General features: G+C 39.9%; 2 protein-coding genes and 1 long non-coding RNA gene across 4 annotated transcripts; 1 reads left to right on the top strand and 2 right to left on the bottom strand.

Moving 5' to 3' along the window:
* Positions 1 to 748: 748 nt before the first annotated feature.
* LOC109633606 (uncharacterized) lies at positions 749 to 5,872 on the bottom strand. Of its 2 annotated transcripts, none has more exons than XM_020093609.2 (5): positions 5,732 to 5,872; positions 4,787 to 5,102; positions 4,231 to 4,397; positions 2,536 to 3,776; positions 749 to 2,355 (listed from the first exon to the last, which is right to left on the bottom strand). In XM_020093609.2, exons 2-5 carry the CDS (start codon positions 5,073 to 5,075, stop codon positions 1,980 to 1,982), a joined length of 2,073 nt encoding a protein of 690 aa, XP_019949168.2. In that variant the 5' UTR covers positions 5,076 to 5,102; positions 5,732 to 5,872; the 3' UTR covers positions 749 to 1,979. The 2 variants fall into 2 exon arrangements, with proteins under 2 accessions (XP_019949168.2, XP_019949169.2); XM_020093610.2 differs by having other exon boundaries at positions 4,787 to 5,105; positions 5,732 to 5,836.
* A 1,938-nt stretch (positions 5,873 to 7,810) lies between these two features.
* On the bottom strand, positions 7,811 to 17,313 carry gda (guanine deaminase). The gene is made up of 14 exons (XM_020093635.2): positions 17,063 to 17,313; positions 15,685 to 15,773; positions 14,822 to 14,993; positions 14,496 to 14,583; positions 12,740 to 12,845; positions 12,221 to 12,248; positions 12,020 to 12,127; positions 11,586 to 11,693; positions 11,151 to 11,248; positions 10,828 to 10,895; positions 9,957 to 10,103; positions 9,590 to 9,708; positions 9,442 to 9,469; positions 7,811 to 9,114 (listed from the first exon to the last, which is right to left on the bottom strand). The coding sequence occupies exons 1-14, from the start codon at positions 17,189 to 17,191 to the stop codon at positions 9,041 to 9,043; spliced, it is 1,362 nt and encodes a 453-aa protein (XP_019949194.2). The 5' UTR covers positions 17,192 to 17,313; the 3' UTR covers positions 7,811 to 9,040.
* On the top strand, positions 16,975 to 18,163 carry LOC138407490 (uncharacterized). Its single transcript, XR_011240909.1, has 2 exons — positions 16,975 to 17,384; positions 17,948 to 18,163. It is a non-coding gene; the product is annotated as an uncharacterized lncRNA (long non-coding RNA).
* Positions 18,164 to 19,478: the final 1,315 nt, after the last annotated feature.

Genomic DNA, 19,478 nt, shown 5'->3' with positions numbered 1-19,478 from the left:
AGACGGTGTAAAAAATCAAATGCCGCCCTACACCGACCCCAGCGGCGACATGCAAACAAAACAAACGCCATCTGTGGAATCTATTGCTTTGAGCGTGGAGTAAGATTAGAGATCGATTTTCTATAATGCTTTGATTATACTCGACAATCTTACTTTGAAAGGACCTCCCTAAGATTCAGTATATGTGTTTGAATCGTCAATTTGTTTAATTATATAAAACTGATATAAAAACGGTCATATTTTGTCAGTAGTATCACTTCATTAGTTCTCAGACAGAGGATACATTAAATTCACATTTTCATTTAAATACGGACTAAATAGTAATATACTGTAATTTGTTTTAGATGTGTATGACTCATTATAGTAAGACCATTTTGAATACAATTTGAGACCCCTGTCTAGGGTTGGGTATTTAAAAATGAATTGATCAAACATCTGGTTATTGATTCCAATTCTTAGCTATTTGGATTTTCAATTCCAATTTGGTAAAAAAGAATATCTTTATAAATGAGCATGAACTAACTTTGGAGAGAATTTGACCAATTCTAAAATATACAAGTCAAAAGGTGAAGTTATAAAATCAGTAATAATCAATAAGAGCAAATAAGTACGGATTGTGAACATGCTATTTCAAAAACTCCTTGACTGAATTTCTTCAAATTTGGTGAAAACATTTATTTGGACTCAAGGATGAACTAAATGTAGTGGACAAAAGTCACAGAGGCATAAAAAAACACACCCAAGAGAGTTTAAAATTCATAGTTTATTTATTGAAATTAGAAAAATAGCAGGTAATAAAGAGACTTGAGCAAACAGAGGTACAGATAAAAATAATGCATTTTAAAAAGGTCAAAAACGCCAAAGATGAACTCAATGAAAGCTCTCTCACACACACACAGGTGTTTACTCTACACTACTGTGATCCGCATGTCACCAATATAGAGTTTGAAGATCACATCGAAGGCCTCTTCCTTGAGCAACAGTCAGATGATTTTCTGCAGGTCGTCTCCACTGAGATTGGCAAACACTGTGGCCATGATGGGGGATGTCATTTGTCATCACGCCTCATTTTAAAAACATACTATATGACACAAAAACACATGCATCCACATCTCATCACGTCCAGCAAAAAAACACAGTGACAGGAACAAAACTGTGTTTTCATATATATTTTTTCTCTCTTTATCTCTCTGCACGACATAAGCATGTTATCAGTAATAAATCAATGTGTGTAAATGCTTAAAATAATACTAGTGTTACCTGATTCGCTTGTAATTTGACAGTTGGCCCCCCGCAATTCTGCGAACAATTTAAACAACAGTAAAAGAGGAAGCCTAATTTTTTTTCAAACATAATCAAACCTTGAACTGAAAGTGTTCCGGGGGAAAAAAAGGAAAATGTATTCACACACACGAACAGATTTTTGGTGCAGATTGGATAATGTAGTGTACAACAACTTAATGTTTCATGGTGAAACATTGAAATTAGACGCCATGCCACGGACACGCCCTCTGGCAAAAACTCACAAAGAGCACAACTTTTACTTCATCAAGGTGTTTAGATTGTACTGTAATTTGAAGCCGAGCTGATAATCCTCTAGGAGGAGTTTGTTAAAGTATGATGTGTGTGAATTGCCAAAAATGACAACTCAATCAGAAATGGCTGACTACATTTTGGGTTTGGAATATGGGTCACATTTTCATGCATTTTGGTAAAACATCATCAATTTGGCACACCCATGCGAGAAAACCATTTAAAATGTAAATTTCTCGTACATCTGAATTTTGTGAAAAAGTTTAGGCCGTGATATTTGGGATTCATTAGGAGGATAAAAATATGAACTTCAATAGGGTCCACAATAGGGTCATTGCTCAAGGTCTAAATATAAGCAGTAATAGTCACACAGAGATCCCTATATTATTACAGATGACATTTATATAGCGCTGTATTTCTATTTTAATTCAAAAGAGTACACTTCTTTACACCCAGACCACTTGGACTTCACTGAACTTCTTGCAGTTCAGCCACTCAACCTTATTGATCCCCCAGCAGTATCTTACATCCACAAACTTGAGTCTCTTGCTGTGTTGCATTATGTTTTTCACTGTTACCATCCTCACATCCGTCCGCTGCAGTTTAATGTGCTGTACTCGTCTGAGTGGCATGTCTATACAGTCCATACGGGGATAAAGGTGTGGGCCCAATACACGCTGTAAAACGCAGTCCAGAGGGCATGGCAGGGAGACAAGTGTGAGCTTCTCCAGTAAAGGAGAACCACTTAGGAGACACTTGAGCGTCTTCCTCAGGGACATCCAGGACATGGCAGGTTTCATTTGGCTGTGAATGTAAGAGAATCTGTCGACATATGGGAGACACAAAGAAGACAAGGGATAAATTATATATATGTCGAAAATATAATCTGATTTAATCTGCTGGATCCATCAAATTAAAATGTCACTGATATGTTGCAAGAGTTCAAATATACTCCTTTCCTCAAGTGAGTCATGCTGTACTACATCTCAACAGTAGCCTTACTTGAGTTTGAGAGTGCAGAGGTGAGGCAGCCGTGGCAGATCCTGATCATCCCCCTGATCATCCCACTGATCCTCCTCCTCATCTTCCAACTCTGGCATGATGGGTGGCTCAGCAAAGATGAGTAGGTCTCTGAGTCTGGGACAGGACTTGATGACCACCAGTAGAGGGGTTTGGGGGCTGGTTTTCACAACCTCCATGGTGAGAGAGACCAGGGAGGAGCCTACAACTTGGATGGCAGGAAGCAGATCAACCAGAGGGCCGGAGAATTGTACTGAGAGGCTCAGCAGCTGGCCTGACCATGTCTGGAGGGCTGCTGGTAACACAGACACAGGCCTTCTCCCCATACCGTCACCATCAGCATTCACAGATATGGAGCAGATGTCTGGACATAAACGGCTTAAACTCTCCAGAAAGTCACAAGTAACACCCTTGACATCTTTTAGGTGCAGGATCAGGTGTTTATCACCCGACTCTGACAAAACACTCCTTTTTTCCTCTGCTTGGTTCAGAGAGCAACTTGGCCCTTCATCTGTACTTGCATCTTTCTCACTGTCACCACAATACTCTTCACACAATGTCTCCTCCTCATCATCATGTTCCTCAACCCCTGCTGTTGCTGCACCTTCTCTCTTCTTCTTCCAACTGTCGACCCCCTGCCTGCTCCTCCTCTCCCTCCACACCTCCTCTAGCCTCAGAACTCCTTCTCTGTCACTGAACTCTTCTGTCTGCGTAAACTCTCTGTGCTCAATGAGCCAGCAGGCCTGTGCAAGGCCCTCCATGTCCACTCTCTCCAGCCCAGGCAGAGAGAGTAGTAGGTAGGCTGCAGCCACCACATTGTCTCCATCTTCTTCCCCAAACCCAATATCCAGAGCCAGTAGACTAATGAGGGGGAGAGGAGGCAGGGATGAAGAGAAGGAGGGCGAGGGGGCAGAGGAGAAAGAGGAACTAGGAGGTGAAGATGTAGAGGTGCGGCAAAAAGATGAGTTTGAAGGACGAGCAGAGGATGAGCAGAAGGCACCACCTCCAAGAGGTAGGAGTGCAGCAGGGGAAAGGAAATGACAGCAAGATACATCGAGGTGGCGCAGCAAACGGCAGCGGTGGGCAATTGTGCTGATCACACATCTGTCACAAGGCATACCAGCCAGGGAGAGCGAGCGCAGGGCAGGCAGACAGCAGAGAGTTTCACACAGGACCTTTGAAGGCAGCTGCTGGGCCCCAGATAGATCCAGTCTACACAGACCCTGAGACAAAAAAGAGGAAATACAAGCTGTGTCTCAATTCAGGGACTGCATCCTTCATAGGCTGCATTTGAAGACCTGTGAGATTATGGCATCGGCAAGCAATCAGGCTTCATTGTTCTGATTTGACTCAGGTAAACATGTTAAGAAAAACAAAGGGTATTAAAACATGTAATTTCCAATTGCAGCTCTGTTGCTAGGCAACAGCAAGAAGGAGTAGGATAAACCAGTGACGCCGAAAAAAATTGTCAATTACTTGTTAACTTTTCGAATGTAGCAATTTATATATATATATATATGACTCTAAAAAACACTAATACATCCATAAGATAGTATTTCAGTATTTAAAAAGGAATAAGATCAGTGCAGCTGACTCCCAACTATTAACTATTAAATACACTCTCAGGTATTTGTAGTATAAGACACTGGTTTCAGGAGACACTGGTTTCAGCCTGACCTGGCAGCGTGCAGTAATGTGGGCACAGAGGGCGGAGGTGACCAGACCAGGACAGCTTTCTAGTGACAGGCCACGAAGTTGGGGGACCAGCAGGAGGTGGAGGGCCGCGCGGGACAATTGTTTTCTAGAGCACAGCAGCTGCGTGAGCTCCTCAACCAGTTCTCCTGCTACGCAGGATATAAGGATGGAAAGAGAGAGAGAGGGAGGCATTAGAAGTGATCAATTACTCTGTTCCTCTGTGGTCAGAGAGGTTGTATAGGGCAAAGGTCTGTACATGAGGATGTAGTTTAGGAAAGACAGCTAGTTATTTACCATCTAACTCAATCTGCATGATAATAAATGCTTTAATTTTATTGACATCACAGACATTTTGCTAATATGGTGAATGACATTTGCTAAAGTTCACATGGTTGGAGATGGACAAAACGTGTGATCAATGACAGTCACTTAAACTACACACAGTGACAGTTGTGTAGTAACAGTTCCAAACTGAAATGCAATAAAGTGGGAGCAGGCAGGTGATAGAGGACTGATGAATAAGCCCTGGTAAACTCACGCAGTAAGTTGAAAGGCCCCATAATGTGCCTGAATGAATAGTGATCCAGGTACTTGTCAGCGTAGTCTTTCGCCCATACGTCCTTCATGTTGTCGGCGAGGCTGAGCAGACAAAGCCGTGTCAGTGACAAGACAGAGCCGTCTTCATCCATCCTCCCGCTTCTCCCCTTCCCCCTCATATTTCTCAAGCACCTCTTCTGCATGGGTTTCGTCAAATTTAGGGCGAACATAGGCCTTGCAGGGCAGCAGAGGCTGGCTGCTTTGCTGAAGTGGATGCTGGGGTAGTACATGAGAGGTGGAGGCTTCTGAGGCTTTTGCTGCTGGTGGGAAGAGAAGATTAAGAGGACAGAAAGAATCTCATCAAAGCTAAATACAAAAATGCTAATCTTGCTGAAACATTATTCACTTCAAGAAAATATAAAAAATGTAGGAAAAAGTAATGAAACTGTTTGAACTTGTTGAGTAATGATTATGGTTATTATGGTTATTATGGTGGCGATCTGTTGTGCGATTTGTGAAAAGAAAGGAAATCAAATGGCCATATCTATCTATATATTATAATGTTATTTATAATAAAGGGGCAGGTAATATATGATTTTTCTTCTTCTTGCTCCTTTTTAGTTCATAAATCAGTGTTTTGTTTTGTTTGTGGATTACACTGATATGAACAAAATAAACTAAACCAAACTAAAATGGGAGTTTACAAGATTCCAAGCTCCCTTCCTAACATATACATCAATGTTAGTATTTAATTGGTTTGTTTACTAATTGATTACTTGTATTACTGTGTTGTTTTGTCTTTGTTCCATTTAAGAAGATACACAAAAGATAGTAGTACGTACAATGCCAATATTTAATCCATCAAATAAATACTGTCACATATAAAGTGAAGAGAGGGTTTTATAAGGAGAGAATATATAAATATTGGGATGTCTATAACACCTACCTGTGAGCTCTACAGGTGCCGGGTGTGTTCACACGAGAAGAAACCAGATGTGTACAAATAAAAACAACCTCGAACTCGTGATTCTCTGTAGCACTTCCTGGTTGCAAGATTTGGGACATTTCGCCCTGTGTTAGGTCTCACAGGAACATCCGGTCAACCTATCCGTGGTGTTGATTATGAATAAAGGGATAGATTTGAACACCAGCTATGGACTGAAAACTAAATAAACAACATGCAATTAGTCTAGACATATTGATAAGTTGATAGATGATGGGGCAGGACATTATCCGAGTGGCTTATATCTTCCTGAAAGTCAAAAATAGGGGCAGTAACTCATGGTTCATGGTTGTTTGATACAGTGGCGGATCAAGGATTTTATTAAATCAGGGGGGCACAATTTACAACCCCTGATTCAGTAAGGGGAACATTTAAGTTATTCCTTGTTAACAGTTGGTTCTTTAGGTTTGAGTAAAGTCACACATCTTGGATATATTTTTGCCCTGTCCCAATTCACCCCTGACCACTTGGTCCTACCCCTTGTTTTGTGTGTGGCCATGAAGGGGTAGCATTGTCCCATTTCTCTATAGGTAGTGGCCATCCAGCACTTCAAGTGTATTGTGTCAAGTAGCTAAATAAAGATGGTGACCGATATCTTATCAAAATAACCATGTCAAAATGTTTAAATCCAGCACAATAACTTATTTTAATCCAGTAGGAAATGAAAATGCAACTGAATAGCTGTGAGTTTCAGGAAAATTGCTATTCACGCCTTCAAAACAGGCACGTAAACAGCCTGAGTGAGAGAAACGAGTAACGTTCATTACTCTTGTGTCCCATATATAAAGTTTGAAAAAAACTTCCCAGCTCATTTAAGAACATTTTCAGTGCAGAAGTTTCTATGGACTGGACCAACATTACATTGACATAACCAATGTTAATACACTCGTCTGTCCTGCAGTTGTAAGATGTGTCACTGTTATGATGTTGGTCAATGACAGTTGTTAATATACTGTAGTTACTGAAGTAACATAGTTCAGTTTGGAGGGGGGCCCTCCCAGGGAAAGGTCATATCTAGGGATAGGTAAGAACTGGGACAGGGCCTTTGGACATTGTTCCTTGTTCAAGCACATTGTGAACTTCAGAAAAACTTAGCAAACAAAGATTCTTAACAAATTTCAACAAATTTCAAAATATATTTTTTATTTAATCTTATAGGAAGCGAGTCATGCTTATAAAATAAAAAAACAAGACGTGTGTATCTGGGGTAACGTATAATTGAATTCATAATGAGGCTTCTGTTGAGTACAGACTGCATGTATTCACTGTGTGCATGTATTTATATTAATACTATATCCTTTCTTTGCTGCACTTATCCTTTGAGGGTAGTGGGGGGCCAATCCTTGCTGACACTATAAGGCTGTCTGTACATAAGCAGTGTATTACGTTAAAGCTGTTTATTGTTATTTCCACTGATATATTTTGTATTGTATTTATTTTTATAGTGACAATGTACATTCAAAAGCAATTGCACCAGAGCTAACCAGCAGCTAACTGGCATCTGTTGCATATTAATTGATAAAAATAATACGTTTGGCTATTTTATTGAATGGATTGCTCACTATCCTGGTTAACTTTACATGTTATTACTTCAAACTAAGGAGGATAACTGAACCACAACTATTCTAATATATGTGATTGTTGAAACTATTTTCATGGCTTCTTTACCACTAGAGGAGATTTCTGTGGTAATCTTCGTATTTCAGGTACAGTGTCCCCCTCTAGTGGATTTGAATATAAGCATGACCCCTGGAGTGCAAACACTCTCCAATGGTCTATTTGAAGAAGAGGAGCAGGGGCCTTGGTGTCAGCAGGACGTGATTATAGACTTCTTCATGTCTCTCTGCAATCTCACACTCTGAGCTGTCTCACCCAGATGGTGAAGATGGTCTATTAAAGGAGTTGTTCCGTTAGTCGACTGGAGGGGTCAGTGGGCATTTTTGTTTATCCAAATATTCTGGGCCATGATCAATGATGAGAAGCTGCTGGGTAATCAACTACAGAATAGAAAAAAAATCAACATAGACTTCTTGGTATTCTTTATTTCGATCTCTCATGATGTGACACATGGAGAGAATCTTAAACATGTACAATGTGCTCATCTGTCTCAGTTCTATTTCGTGATAATAAAATTAGCAATATTTCAGTAAAAAAGGGAAACGTGTCTTAAATACATCCTCATTCACCTGGACAAAAACATATTCAGCAAGTTGTGCATTTCATTTCCCTTGATTTCCTGACAATTAGTATATAGAGAGGAATATAAATACATAAAGTGTATTTAATCTGGATGGTCCTTAAAATCCTCTCAGAGGTCAAACCATTAGAATTGATATATAAATGCGGGGTTAGTATAACAAAACTATAGTCAATGAGACACCAGGTTTATTTCCCTTTCACTAAGGTCAAGTCAGGATGTGGATTTTGACCAAATCAAAAAGGCATTAGTGCAGCTACATGTTAGATAAGATCCTAGTTTCAGTTTGTACATGGAGCAGACTGACAAGTGGAAAAGTGACACTGAGTAAATAACATAAACTGTGTCATTTTAAAGACATGAATGGATGCATTTGAATGGAGTGTGCAGTGAAAATAAACAGAATGAGCTCTAACTATTTAAATCAAGGCAATCCCAGTCTGATTGTAAGTCTGTTTTCTAGCTACACTAGCATGAGAATGGGACCATTAACCCGCTGTAAGGAGTCATTCAGTCTGCATTAGTCCAACACTAATATGTTTCTGTGGTTGTTAACACACTGCAGAGGCTAAAATCACCAATAGTTGTATCTTTGTAAGTTATAATGTGTCTATGTAAAAAGTGTTAGTCTACAATGGTGTTAACATAAACAAAGAGAACCTAAAAATATATTTCATTCTGCAAAAATGAGCAACCAACTAACTATCTGAATAACTAACAGAAAAGGTGTATTTAGCAAGTCCCTTATTCCCTGTAATGACCAGTAACTACCTATAATTCTTTAGGAAAAGACTACATTTTTTGATGAACACTATTTGTATGACCCTCATTTAATCTCATAAATAATCTATTCTAACATCTGGATTTAACACTGAAATATTTATCATGAATTGTCTTTTTTGACTTGTCTATACAGATAAAATACACAGTACACCAGTTGATGCATCCACATGTCATTTCCAGCTGATCGTGCCTTTGCTGCATACAGTTTATTATATCTTCAGATGTGTTTTAAACTGCGAGACAGGTGGAAGTGTGCAGAGACTTCAAAAGCTTTACTCCACTGGTTCTGTAAAAGGTACCACCTTCCTCCCGGCTACGAACACCTCCACTATGTTACGATCGTCACCTATAACAGAGGAACACAGATACATTTGGAATAGCATTGTAATTTCTTCCTCATCAGCAAAGCCCTTAATGACATGGTGCCATCAATCCATAAAGAGCTCATAGTACCAGATCACCCCACTAGAGCACTGCACTCCTAGAATTCAGGAGCCTTCAGCTGTCAAGCTCTCACATGGAGCTTAGACTGTATTTTCTCATGGATAATAGATATTATTATTCTGTTGATGTGCACAAATAAAGTTTGATTGACTGAAAAACATGCAGGGAGCAATGCTTGGTGTGTGAGGGTCTGAAAAGTTAGGAAATATAAACTGTAATGGACACTTACCCAAGTTCAAGAACTTTTCCAACAGAATCTGAAAGTAAAATAAAGATAGATTAGTCTGAACATGGATGTTTTTTTGCTATTATAAATCTGTATGTTAATGTGTTTGTTTCTGCCGAGCGCTGGATAAAGAAGGTGCTCATTAACCAACCTTTGGCCCTTCGCACTGGATCAAGTCGATGGGTGCACCAGGAGCAACAATGTTCACCCTCAGGGCATCGAAATCTTTGCCCACCTCAAAATTCCCTGTTTGGTCATCCAAGGACAAGGCTACAGACGAAACACAAAGTCAAAGACACTGTTGTACTATCTCTGAGAATTCATGTAAAACTGCATCAGTCATCATCAACAAATACATCATGTTCTGTTCATGTATTTTGATTCTGCTGAGTCACTTGGCGTTGGTGCAGGCACCTGAGCAAGAAAATCAGCACTGCTTGAAACAAAGAGTTGCTGAACACTCTTGTGCTTTCATTGTTTCTTCGACACACTGAGTGACAGCTGCTTTTGTGCGTTACCTTGGCTGCCACCCAGTGTGGCCAGTCTGAACACCTCCTCAAAGGTGAGCGTAACATGCTCTGGGTCCTGGATGGTCAAGACTTTAGACGCATCCAAAGTTCTCCTCACAGCGTCCAGCATAGAGGCCGAGTAGCCCCCCGCCACGTCTGATGTAAGACCACAAACACAGGTGGGTCACATGAATACAGGCACATTTAAGAACACAGACACAGGCATTCACCGCATGTGTATTTTAAAATGTCAGATTTTTAAGTTAAGACTTTTTAAGAACAGAATGAAACAGCTCTGTCAAATATGACAGACTGACTTAGACTTCCTCATAACTGAAGATAAAGGAAAGTAGTCTAGTAGAGAACTCTCAAAATAGTTTGTTATGTCTCAAAGCAGAGACAGGATCCTTAATCTTCCCCAGAGCCAGAGGGAGAGTGAACTGTGATACATTCGGATAGACTATAGATATGAGTTCCACATTGATCCTGTTTGTAATATCTACGAAAGTAGCTTGACATGAATGTTGATATAACTGAGACCGACCAAAGCCTGATCTAAGATGTAATGTGTAATATTTTAAAATATTCCAGACTTTTCTCTAAAATTTGGATGATTGAAGTGACCCGTAGAAACCCTGGAATCAGATGTTTGGATTTACTTTTAGATGAATGATGAAATAAAACTAAAAACGTGATCATCTGACCAGTGTGCCAGACATTTCAGCTGACTGAACTCACTACATCATTATGTGGAACCACATGATGCAACAGCTCACACGCATGCTTGTGTCTACAGAGGAGAGGATTTTTTTTTTAAAGAAGCGGAGCAAAGGTTTGTCAAAAAGCGGCGTGGCACTTGAAAATGTGAATTTGCTCCAACCTGTTCCCAGCCCCAACTTCACTTTGTGGTTCAGGACGTTGCGGACATTTAAAATTCCACTGCACAATCTAGAAAAATAAAGAGAGAGAGACATGACTACTGGATTCATTCCTTATCAGTTGATAGATTCAGTACTTTTATGCTGCTACGACCTCTTTTAGTGCAAGGATCCATGAAGCGTCATCTGTATTACATATATTCATTCAGGATTTTTTAATAATGCCTCACACTGTTTTTCTTATGTTCTATTTTACTTGTATTTTACTTCTTATGTTAATCATCATGGGCATAGATCAAGTCTTGAGAAGCACCTGGATACTTACGCAAAGTTGGAATTGGGGCAGTGAGACAGAGAGGCTCCCGTCTCTCTGAACAGATCCAACTCTTCATCACTGAGGTAGCAGCCATGGGCCATCACTGTCTGTGAATCAATCCCGTTACAAATTACATCAACCCTGTTCAGCATTTAAGCAGGGATTCATAGAGTTTCTATTTTGCACACAGAGAGGTGGGTGTGTGTGTGTGTGCATTTGTGTGTGTATTTGTGTGTGTATTTGTGTGTGTCCTCCCTATTTGAATCACCTTTAATGGGCTGTTGAGTCAAGACTTGGTTTTAGGCTTGTGGTTAGAATTAGGTTAAGGTTAGGGGCTTGGGAATGCATTATGCCAATGAGTGTCCTCACTAAGACAGATGTACATAGATGTGCGTAGGGTGTGTGTGTGTGTGTGCGCGTGTGCAGGCAGTGATGTGTTCTCACTTTGTCTGTGAGCAGGTTGTGTTTGTGATAGACGTCCGTATACGACTCGGATTCAGGAAACAGCTCCTTTACGAGCTTCACCTCCTCGACGTTTTCACTGATGTGACTCTGGACATAAACACACACATCAGACATGAAACAGCTACATTAGAAAAACAACTACAAAAGCTGTATGATGTTATAATTGTGGCTCATTCCTGAGCGAGCATTTTTTAGATTTGGGGCCCAGGAAAAATATATTTTGAGGTTAAGAAGGAGGATCCAAATGCCAAATGCTAATCTGAAAATACTTTCTTCATTCATCTGCATTGCATAAGTGTAAGTGTGTTGTTTATGTCATTGCTCACAACCCCCACAGGTCCAAATACTAAATGGTCTCCATGGTAACAGTCCCCAGTGAACATAGCCTGGTTTGGTTGCCACAGCGAGCTCACCTGAATGTGCAGGTTGTTATTCTTAGCGATTGCTCCCAGCTGTCCGAGCAAGGCTCCTGTGCAAGATGGTGCAAAGCGAGGAGTCACTACCGGCTTCACAAGGGGGTACTGGGAGGGCAAAATAGAAGAATATAATGCAGACCTGTGATTGTTTTACTTGCTTTGTTGAATCGTTCTTTTTATCTTAATATAAAACCTTACCTTTTTGTTTAAGAGCTCTGCAATGAACCTAGAGGGAACAAAACAATTAAAAATCGGAATAGGATAGGAATTTAAACCTCAACCCAATGCTAATAAAAGACAAAGCTAATTCAGCGCTGGGTCAATGTTTGTTCTCAGCATTCGAGAAGAGATCGACGCAGACAAAGAGAAGTGAAGAGTTTATATACTGCAGCTCTCTGGGGTAGCACACTCTACACATGAGACGTAGCTGATGTACGTAGAACGCATGGAATGTATTCAGCCTCTGTACAAAGAGCATCCTGAAGTACGCATGTCTATTGACCGTGACCTTTCTTGACAGGAACCATTAAATCATCTTCCACCAGGCATTACATCACAATAGATGTGTAACCTTAGAGCGTCATGGATGTCAAACATATGGACATATGCAATAAGTTATTGCCCAAAGAGAAATTCTATTCCTAAACATCTGTTACTTTTATGACACTGTTGATCTCTGTTGGGCTTCCACAGTAGAATAGAGTTGCATGTACCCACCGACAGGTTTCGTCCTGTGACTCCTGGATGTTCTCTTTGTAATGTTTCACCGCGTTGTTCCTGTCCATGCACACCTTACCCACCAGGGCACGCTGTCCAAAGTCATCTGCAGGAAAAATAAGGATGATTGAGCTTGCACTGAGTTCAAAACATCAGGCAACATGTCCGAGCTTTTTTCATCTGGGACGTTTCGAGCATGAAAATACAACTTGATGCACTTTACATCACAACCATGATAACATGATCATAACATGTGAACAAGGTATCTGAGACATGTTTGATATTCACGTTCTCATTTATATTGTTCCATATGTTTTTTTTATATTACTTTTTTTATAATTTATTTTACTGTTTTAATGTTGGTCTTTTATCTGTATCTCTTTCTTATTTGCTTAATTCACACTCACACACACAACTGGTTTTGAAAGGTGCTATTGAAATTGAAATTTTACTTTGAATTTGCACAAACACAGAGATTACATGTGAATTCAAAGCAATCACGTGTATCATCACATACATACACATACTGTATGGTTGTTGAATTGCAACAGTCCTCTGCAAAATGGGACAGCTGCTCAGAACAGGACAAAGGTGAGGGTTCAATGAACCTGGTTACACACAATAACTACGTAAAGCTGCCAGTGCTCAGTATGGTTGTATCAGAAAAAAGTCAGGACATTTTGTTGATCCTCACAAGAGCTATTCAAGGGTTATGACTTACTTTTAGGGTTAGAATTAGGTTTGGGTTAAAATTAGGTTTAGGTTTATTTGAAGTAAAAAGCACAGTGCTCTGAACAAGCACAGGCACTCAGAGATGGTGGGTGTGACATATTTCCATCCCTTATTAATCCACATTTCCAGAATCAGGTTAGGGTTGGGATTAGGTTAATTTTAGTGTTAGAATTAGGTTAGGGTTACATTTAGGTTAGGGATGGTGTACGGGTTCAGCATATGTGTGTGTGCGTGTGTGTGTGTGTGTCTGCGTGTGTGTTTGTGTGTGTGTGTGTGGGTATAGTTATGAGTAGCAATTGTGGTTCAATACCATCATTGTGAGGACATTTTGACATTGGGAGGACATTTTGGCTGGTCCTCACAAGTTCAAAGGCTAGTTTGTGGATTAAAACTTGGTTTTAGGGTTAGGTTCAGGTTTAAGTTAGGGTTAGGGTAATTCATTATGTCAATGAGTGTTATAGAGAGACGTGCATGTGTGTATGTGTGCGTATGTGTGCATGCATGCCTGCGTGTGTCTGTTCAGTGTTGCATAACATCACATGATAAGGTACAAGGCCTAAAGGTGAACAAAATAAGTGATAATACAGGACCCACAACATCTGTCTGGCACATTGTTACTTCAGCTCTGCTTATAATGGCACAGCTTAAACACATGGAAAAAGACAAAGGTTAACCATGTACTGTGACATGTGGAGAAAACTATGTGCTTGGGGGGACAGGCTAACATTAAGTTTTTTTCAAAGGGACATCTTTCTGTATGTATGAACCAGAACAAAAAACACCTGCTCCAAGGTGAACATTTTAAACTATGAGCTGGATATTTTTGATGTAATTTAGACTTTATCAGCATCACGTCACCTAAATGGTTTCACAACACGAATCAACATTTCAGTCCACAGTCCACATCACAGACAAAAAACATGCACACACCCGACGAGGGCCAGTGTATGTGTGTGTGTGTGTGTGTGTGTGTGTGTGTGTGTGTGTGTGTGTGTGTGTGTGTGTGTGTGTGTGTATGTCTTACTTGCAATCTGACCCAGCAGAAGAGAGGCGTCCCTGTGTATAGTAGCAAAGTAACATGCAGTGGTTGTTCCATTTCTCAGGGTCCTTTTCTGTAATGCAAAGGGATCATATTACAGGTTAAGGTTTATATTCCTTCTCTTCTCAATACATTGTTAAGTCACCAAGCTGTTCACACCCTCGTCAAATCATAGGTTAGGGTCGAGTTGTCAGAGAAACTGCTTTTACATTTTTCACAGGGTATTGCATTGTGCCATAAGCAAGGCCCAGTTTTGTTTTTCTGTGTGGCTTTAATTCACATTACTTATTTCATGACGCCAGCAAACTCACCACTACTTGTGTGTAGACCCTGTTGGCAAACTCCAAATCCTTGAAGCGGGACTCCACAGGAAAGGTGTAGGTATTGAGCCACTGCAGCAGGGGCAGGTCCAGGGCCGTGCCTGCGTAGCTGTACTGGGATGCATGGATGTGGGTGTCCACCAATCCTGGCATGAAGAACTCACTGCAGTGGAGCAGGCATGGACATATTTTAAGGATATTGTTTTATGTTCTATGTTCAATCTTTGGAACTCAACAAATTAAATTCTCTAGATATACTCTTTGACTGTCATCAACCAATGGAACATGAGTCACACCCTACAACACCTTTCACCACAAAGCAAAGAATGTACTAACTGGTGCACCAGGAGCACAAACACCTGAAGGATGCACTTAAAGTCTGCTTCTACCAAAACTGGACCTTTGTGGTATTGGTCCCAACCCTGCAGTTGGTGAAGATTGTGCATATGTCTGGAACCTCAGGAGAAACTTCAACAAGCGTCACATTTCTGTGTTTTTTACACCCATGCAGGACCGTGCTGGCACAAAAACTGGTTCATGCAAAAGATAACACACCCACAACACAACGCAAGTGTGCAATCCAAAGCAGTCAGGGATTCACAGACTTGTGTAGCATTGAAAATAAATAAATATTACATAAACCCATCGTTCAACAATGTAAGTTCAACCCCCTTAGGTCATGACTCAGCAGTGTACCAACACCTGGTTCATGAGATGGGAAACTTGAGTCCAAATGTCCTCACTATCTGTCAAGACTAACTGCCATACTCTCTAACTCCCTGAGGCCATTGCACATTGATTACTGTGAACCACAAGTCTACTTATCCAGTGATTAAACCACCAACCATACTTACTGTTGTGTCAGTTGAGTCACCACAGACTGGCTGAACCCAAATGTCTGAGACAGTTTGTGCAACTCCTCTCCTTTTCCAATGAAAGCAACCTGAAGGCAGAATGAAAGGAAGGCATCAGGAATCAAATATAATCACAAACACATGTTTGCATACAAGTAGCAGTGAGGCCTGAAAACATCAGTCTACTTAATGCAGCATTCATTTGTCATACATATATCATACAGTATATCAGCAACTTCAAATGTATTCTTATGTCAGCCTATACACCACTGTGTACATGTCTGATGCTTCACTTTGAATTTTATTCGATTTTCACAATGTCCACTTGATATATTTATTTATTTTCCTTTGGTTTTTAATTATGTTGTATTGGTTTAAATCTCCTTCATTGTAGCCTGGTTGCAGAGGCCGCACTTCAGAGTATCATTCTTTTTTAAAGTATAAAGCATTAAGTAACAGATCCCTGTCTAGTGGAGCGGCTAAGAGCTGATTTTAGGCAGAATCGTGCATTTGGTGATACAAGCATGAAAATTGGCATGAGCAGTCTCCATGGGTCACTTGACAAGAAAATTGTCCCAGCCACTTGAAATTTCAAGTTGGCGGCCATTTTTCTGTGTTTTCTGGTGTAGACCTATGGCTCTGCTCCACACCTCCACATCAGTGTGTCTTCAGTTCTAACAGTGATTCACATTTTTAGTTTAGTTCTTTAGTGTTGTTTTCCACTGGCTAATTACCAGTGAGAGATATTTTTAGTTGAGAAGTTACTTTGTAATGTCAGCACCTCTACTTTTTATTTGTGAGAGATATTTTCACTTTGTCATGGTTCCACGGCTGTGTCAGTCAGAGCTGCTGTTGCCTCTGGATCTGCCTATATTACCGTTCAGTACTAATTGCTCAATTCTTTTTTGGACATTCAGCACCACAGCTGTGATATTTTACTAATCTTCCTTTTTGTTTCCCCGTCCCTTAGTATTCATTTGACAAGTAACTGTCTGTTTGTTTAGCCCTTAAAATTATTATTTTTTTAACACTCTTGGCCGTTTTAGGAACTCAAATTAACATGAGAAAATATATTATTTAAAGATCCAGGTGGCAATCTCAAAGAGTAGCTGGTATCTTGAAATTTCAAGTGGCTGGGACAATTTTATTGTCAAGTGACCCATGGAGACTGCTCATACCAGTTTTCATGCTTGTGTCACCAAATGCACGATTATGTGACTTATCTGCTCCACTAGTCTGCCTAATCCTGTTTTTTACGCACAGTCACAGTGAGCCAACAGATGACATCAATAAAAACCTCCATGCCAAGAGGTGACCCCGTGGTTTTGGTTTTTAAGAAAACGGATCATATAATCAAATATTAAAAAGACTGTAGAACCTTTCCCTCTGCGTTCACTCCCAGCAGTGCGTCTTCCAGAATCTGCACGGCCGTGTTCTGCGTCGAGTGGATGAAAGTTCCCCTGTAGACGAGTGAGATTGCGGCGGTGGGTCTCTGAGTGTCCGCCATCCCTTCAGCAGATCAGCCTGAGCCCAGCAGTACGACACCTGCGGCTGCAGCAGCGCACTGGGGTTTTGTCCTCGCAGAGCTGCGCTCACCAGGACGCACGACTCCACCTGGTTGCATAGACTATCTGCAGCCAATGAGAAGAAAGGGTGTGTGTCTACATGCGTGTTGGGAATACACTGGTCATTCTGGTAGTGTAAGTATCCCCCTGTCACAGAGCTCGACGGTTTACAGCCGATGATCATGCGCAGGTGCTAAACGCTTTACTTCGATTTACCCTTAGAGCCGTGGCTGTTCAGTAATTTAGCACAGATGTAAATTACGCAGGATTACCTCAGTATGTTGCTCCTCTTGTGCCATGAAACTCATTAGCTCCCATGCGTTTATATGAGCACATCAGTTCAGGTGTGTAGTGGAGAAAAAAGTGAGGTGGGAAACTATTTTGTAGTTGAAAAGTAACTTTTCTACCTTTTATGACTTTTATGACCTTGACTTTTTGTGACTGAAATCTTTATGACCTTTTTATTTCTGTTGACCTAACTTACACAAAAAGTTTAGTGTGTCTTAATTTAGTACAGAACCAGTCTGAACTGGCTCAGTCAAACAACCTTATAGTTATTCTGTATAAGATGCTTGCATTTGACTGTTCTCCATTGGCACTCTGAGATCCCTGTGACTCTCTGTGTCGATCCTTTCTGCAGAAAGCCCCTAATAAATACACAAAGACAAATTTGGTAATCCAGCCTCTTGTATTTTCAGATTTCCATCAGGTGAAATGAAAGGAACCTACAGTTTGGCTGTCCAGCTCTCCTGCGTAAATATATGTAGCCTATACCCCATTCTGTGCAAAGAAATCCATTCATTTTCAAATGTCATATTAATGTCATGGAATCACTGAAATGAAATAAAATGAAATGAATGAAAGTATGACAGTATGTGGACTGGTTTGCAATATTAAATAAATAGATAAATAAACGAATAAATAAATAAAGCACCTTTCAAGCTTAAGAGGTTTTCCAAATGAAAAAAACCCCAATATGAAAATCATAAATCAACTATCTAACCGCATTTGTTAATTTTTGTATTTATTTTAATTTTTGTCTCTTGTTTTTTCTTTCATTATACCTTTCAAACTAAATCTAAAATAAAATATTGGAAAAAAATATTGTTATTGTGTCCATCTTGGAAGACAATATCTCTGTAGGTATGAAACTGTCATACACCTTCTCTGTATAAAAAGTTCTCTGTATCCATATATCTATCTGTCTGTTACTTAAACTATATTTTGTGAATCTCCTTTTTAGTGAGTCTACTCTAGGGAGGATGACTCACTCACTGTCATTGTCTCACAGGATTTTGTAGTCCAGAGGTTCAAGTTCAAAGAGATCTTTATGTTCCCTAGTTGGGTTCCTGATAATCATCAAATTTAATTTTGGGTATAGGCCCCAGGGAGAGAAGCCTATGAAACCTTGATAAAGAACAGGTTGTGTTGTTGCGTGACAGCAGCATGTTGATGTCAAGAATTTACATCATCACATTTCCTCATATTAAACATGTGACAGCAGCATGTTGATGTCAAGAATTTACATCATCACATTTCCTCATATTAAACATGTGACAGCAGCATGATGATGTCAAGAATTTACATCATCACATTTCCTCATATTAAACATGTGACAGCAGCATGTTGATGTCAAGAATTTACATCATCTTCTTCATGAAAGTGAATTTGAATTTCACAATAACGTACATATCGCAAATGCATGCAAATGTAGACACCAGTCATATCTCTATACATACTTGATCCTCTTTGTTGTAATGCAGTTTACCTATGTGTTGTGAATGTTGCAGTTCACCATGTTGTCTGAGACATTTCCTCATATTAAACATGTGACAGCAACAAGGAGGCAAATAAAAAGATAACACCAGGGTTATAAAACAGTGAGGATGTTTTTGCTTGTATTACAGTTTAAAGAAATTGGAAACGAAAACAAATTAAAGTAGCAATTCAGCACAACATATCAGCAACAGTCTGGAGAAAATATCAATTAATAGTTTAATGGAATGACAAAAATAAAATATAAAAGGTAAAATACAATCATAACCAATTGATTGTTTTAAATGACTGTACAAGTTCCAAGTTCTTTCTTTTATAGCTAACAGATGTGTGTGTGTGTGTAAATTTTTTTTCTAAAAGATTATGTCCAACCAAGCACTATCCTCCAAAGTGAAACAGGTCAATGTGTTTAGGAATTGACTATAGGAAATTCTGCAAACCTGCAGGATGTGG

The sequence above is a fragment of the Paralichthys olivaceus genome, chromosome 4 (assembly GCF_024713975.1).
Source record: "Paralichthys olivaceus isolate ysfri-2021 chromosome 4, ASM2471397v2, whole genome shotgun sequence".
NCBI lineage: Eukaryota > Metazoa > Chordata > Actinopteri > Pleuronectiformes > Paralichthyidae > Paralichthys > Paralichthys olivaceus.
The sequence above is the reverse complement of the archived record's forward strand: the minus strand, read 5'-3'. Positions and strand labels throughout refer to the sequence as shown.